Source organism: Chiloscyllium plagiosum, chromosome 48 (assembly GCF_004010195.1).
Source record: "Chiloscyllium plagiosum isolate BGI_BamShark_2017 chromosome 48, ASM401019v2, whole genome shotgun sequence".
Taxonomy (NCBI): domain Eukaryota; kingdom Metazoa; phylum Chordata; class Chondrichthyes; order Orectolobiformes; family Hemiscylliidae; genus Chiloscyllium; species Chiloscyllium plagiosum.
Window position 1 is genome coordinate 2,155,544 of NC_057757.1, and position 4,290 is coordinate 2,159,833.

Consider the following 4,290-nt stretch of genomic DNA (forward strand, 5'->3'; position numbering starts at 1 on the left):
TATAATGCGGTGACCAGAACTGTACACAATACTCCAAGTGTGGCCGTACCAGAGCTTTGTACAGCTGCTGTATAACCTCCTGGTTCCAGAACTCAATCCCTCTATTAATAAAGGCCAAAACACTGTATGCCTTCTTAACAACCCTGTCAATCTAGGTGGCAACTTTCAGGGATCTGTGTACGTGGACACTGAGATCTCTCTGCTCATCTACACTCCCAAGAATCTTACCAGTACTTTGTATTCCGATTACTCTGTCCAAAGTGTATCACCTCACACTTGTCCACATTAAACTCCATTTGCCAACTCTCAGCCCAGCTCTGCATCCTATCTATGTCTCTCTGCAACCTACTACACCCTTCGTCACTATCCACAACTCCACCGACCTTAGTGTCGTCCGTAAATTTACTAACCCACCCTTCTAAGCCCTCATCCATTTATAAAAATGACGAACAGCAGTGGACCCAACACCGACCCTTGCGGTACGCCGCTAGTAACTGGACACCAAGATGAACATGTTTCATCAACTACAACCCTCTATTTTCTTTCAGTAAGCCAATTACTGATCCAAACTGCTATGTCTCCCACAATCCCATTCCTCCGCATTTTGTATAATAGCCTACTGTGGGGAACCTTATTGAACGCTTGCTGAAATCCATATACACCACATCAACCGGTTTACTCTCATCTACCTGTTTAGTCACTTTGTCAAAAAAGTCAATAGGATTTGTTCGGCTCAACCTACCCTTCACAAAACTGTGCTGACTGTCCCTGATCAGATTATTCTTTTCTAGATGGTTATAAATCCTATCTCTTATAACCTTTTCCAACACTTTACCAACAAATGAAAGGTCTGCTCATTTCTTGATTGATTGTTGGAGGGCATGGGGAGGTCAGAGCTCTCATCATGACCCATTTGTGGGGGCTGGGGTAACCAGAATTAGATCAAACCTTCATAATTGGTCTAACTAAAGTTGGCAGCCATTAGTCCCAATCAGCTGTCCTACTAAACCAAACCAAACCAAACCAATCATCCATTCTTATCCGCCCGCCCGCCCGCCCACCCACCCAAGAAGGTACTGGTGAGCTGCCTTCTTGAATCGCTGCAGTCCATTTGCTGTGGGTATGCTGTAAGGGAGGATCTTCCAGGATTTTGACCCAGTGACACTGAAGGAATGGTGATGTACTTCCAAATCAGCGTGGTGCATCTGCTGCCCTTGACCTTCCAGATGCCAGAGGTCACAAATTTGTAGAAGGAGCCTTGCTGCAGTACATCCATTGAGCATTGGTGGTGGAGGGAGGGAGTGTTTGTGATGTAGTGGGCTGCTTTGTCCTGGATGGTGTCAAACATCTTTGAGTGTTGTTGGAGCTGCACCTATTCAGGTAAGTGAAGAGTATTCCTTCTCATCCTGACTGTTGACTTGTAGATGGTGGAAAGGTTTGGGAGACAGTGAATCACTTACAGCTGTGGTATTCTCACATTTGTCTTTGCATCTTGATTTCCCCACATTACCAGGGAAACTCAGCTATTTGATGAGGAGAGTTACCCCATTAGCAAGCACAAACAGAGACTGAAAGACCTGTCCTACAAAACCATCCACTTGGCAATGTCAAACTTGTAGACTTTTTCCATCAATTACTCTGACAAGCCCTTTCAATACATCCACTGGTGTCCCTCTGACATAACATCACCAAGTCCTGATCACACCATCACCTTTTAAAGCTCATTGACACATCCAGTAATGCCTTGATTTTAAAAAATCCCATACTTGTGTTCAAATTCTTCTTCTGTCTCATTGCTTCTCTCTAATCCTGGTCATCTTCCCTAGCCCCTATGACTATCCAAGATCTCTGCACTCTGCCAACTCTGGCCTCTTGAGCATCCTCCAATTCCCATTGGCAGCCACACCTTCAGCTGGCTGGACTGTGAGCTCTAGAATTCCGTCCCTCAACCTCTCTCCTTTAAGGTGTTCCTCTGTCCACTGTATCTCCTAGTGTGGCTTGGTGTTAAATTCTGTTCGAAAACTGGAATTGGGGTCTCATAACGAATCCATAACAGGCCAACTCCTCTTGCATAATGCAAGCCTGATAGCTCCATCTCTCGGAAGTGTCACACAGGGTTGCCAACTGTATTCCTGGAAGTTTCTTAACCACCTCCAAGTTCCTGCTTTGGTTGACTAATCCTCCACTCCTCACACTCCCAACTCCCACAGGCAACCAAAAAGCGGGTAGAATCTGTACTCCCTTCAGCCCAGTGACACTCAGTACTCTTAAGTGTCTTACAACTGGTTTAAAAAGAAACACTGGGAGGGGAGAGAGAGAAAATAAGAGTGAATAAAAATCCTGTGAGATTTCCTTACCGGACTAGCCCCCAGCAGTTTAGTTAATCTGATTCTTGAGGTTGTGAGATAATCCTGGTTTCTCTGGCGAGGCCTAACCTAGAGTGATTAGCCGAAGATGCTTCCTTATAGCTGATTAATTTTAAAACCATTCCTCAGGACGTTTAAGAAATGACATCCTTTGCATTCCACCAGGTAGGCGACCCATCCCAGAAACTCTGGAATATTAACCTCAACCCCTTTGCTGAACCTGAAGTGACAGAAAGTGGCCATTCGGCCCAATATGAGAAGCATTTTCCCCATCCACCCTGCTCCTTTTCATTGGCCCTGCAACATAGTTTTACAAGTTCCTTTCTGCCTCCACCCCCCCCCCCCCCCCCATTTCAGTCAGTTTATTCCAGATTGCAACTCAAAATTATTTCACCTCGCTTCCCCATTCCTGCAGTGACAAGTCACTGATGCTGTACATTTAAACACAGATATCAAATTTTGATCTCATTTGTGGGCTCCAGACAGAGCACGAGCAACGAAACCTAATGACAATCAACGAGTAACAGCCGACACGGTCGAGTCTTTTGAGACAATCAGCCTCAGAGCTCTCCCCGGTTTCTACACGAACACATTCTGTCACTTGCAAAGTGCCACTCTGAGGGTAAGGTTGCAAACTCACATCCAGTGACCTGCCGTCGCCCTGGTCACCGCACTCCGCCCTTAGCCCCTCCAGCTCCCTCCTGAGCCTCGCCACTTCGGCTGACTGCAGGAGCTGCGTGGCCAGGCACAGCAAGACTCCGGCCAGAGCAGCGAGCCCCAAGGAGACCGGCGAAACCATCTGCTTCCCACTCCTCTGCAGGCGGCCGAGCGAAGTGAGAGCAGGGACCAAGCCGCTGGCAGAGCAGCTGGATTCTGGCCCAAAGTGGGAGGGAAACTTTCACTAAGCCAGGTCCTAGTTTCACGAATTGCTGAACAGGCAGCCTAAAACAATCAAATAACACACATACACACGGCGCATAGCATTATAATCCAGGTTAAACCCTTGATTTGTTTTTACATTGCAGCTGCAAATTCTGATTGGTTGACAGAGCGAAAACTGGGATTAAGGAGACAGGCAACAGCAGCTCAGGTGCAGATCTGGCAAAGCTGAGAGGGAGCTGGAAGTGTTAACACCGATCAGACGAGAAGGCTGACAAAGATTCCCCCGTCCCCACCCAAGCCCACAGGGCCCAGCCTGACTCAATCTGTACACGGGGCAAGTGGCGAGAACATCATCGGTTCAGGGACCCAGAGACTGGGCGAACGTTCAGCTCAGGGCTGGGACACGGGTCCAAACCATAGACCCCCTCGCAGTGTGGAAGCAGGCCATTCGACCCATCGAGTTCACTCCGACCGCCCGAAGAACATCCCGCCTCTCGCGTCACCTTGTATTTCCCACGGCTAACCCACCCAGCCTGCACATCCCTGGCCACTGTGGGTTAATATCCCATGGGCAAACCACTTAGCCTGCACGTCGCTGGACACTACAGAGCAATTTGGGGGTCTAGATTAGAGTGGTGCTGGAAAGGCACAGCAGGTCAGGCAGCATCCAAGAGCAATTTACCGTGTCTAATCCACCACCTACACATCCCTGGATAATATGGGTAATTTGCTGTGGCTAATCCACCCGAACCTGCACATCCTTGGATACTATGGACAATTTACCATGGCTAATCCACCTAGCCTGCACATCCCTGGAAAATACAGGGTAATTTACCATGGCTAATCCACCTAGCTGGTACACCCCGGGATACTCTGGGGCAATTTACCATGGCAAATCCACCTAACCTACGCATCCCTTGATACTACAGGCTATTTACCATGGCTAATCCACCTAACCTGCACATCTTTGGACTGTGGGAGGAGACTGGAGTACCTGGAGGAAACCCATGCAGATATAGGGAGAACGTGCAAACTCCACACA

The 4,290-nt window shown here is 48.1% G+C and overlaps 1 protein-coding gene across 1 annotated transcript in view; it reads right to left on the bottom strand.

The window, feature by feature from the left end:
- Positions 1-3,534, bottom strand: part of LOC122544307 (tumor necrosis factor ligand superfamily member 13-like) — a 23,129-nt gene extending 19,595 nt beyond the window's left edge. The window contains exon 1 of the mRNA XM_043683452.1: positions 3,007-3,534. Coding sequence (XP_043539387.1) covers positions 3,007-3,165 — 159 coding nt within the window. The 5' untranslated portion in view covers positions 3,166-3,534. The remainder of the gene's footprint in view (positions 1-3,006) is intronic.
- Positions 3,535-4,290: the final 756 nt, after the last annotated feature.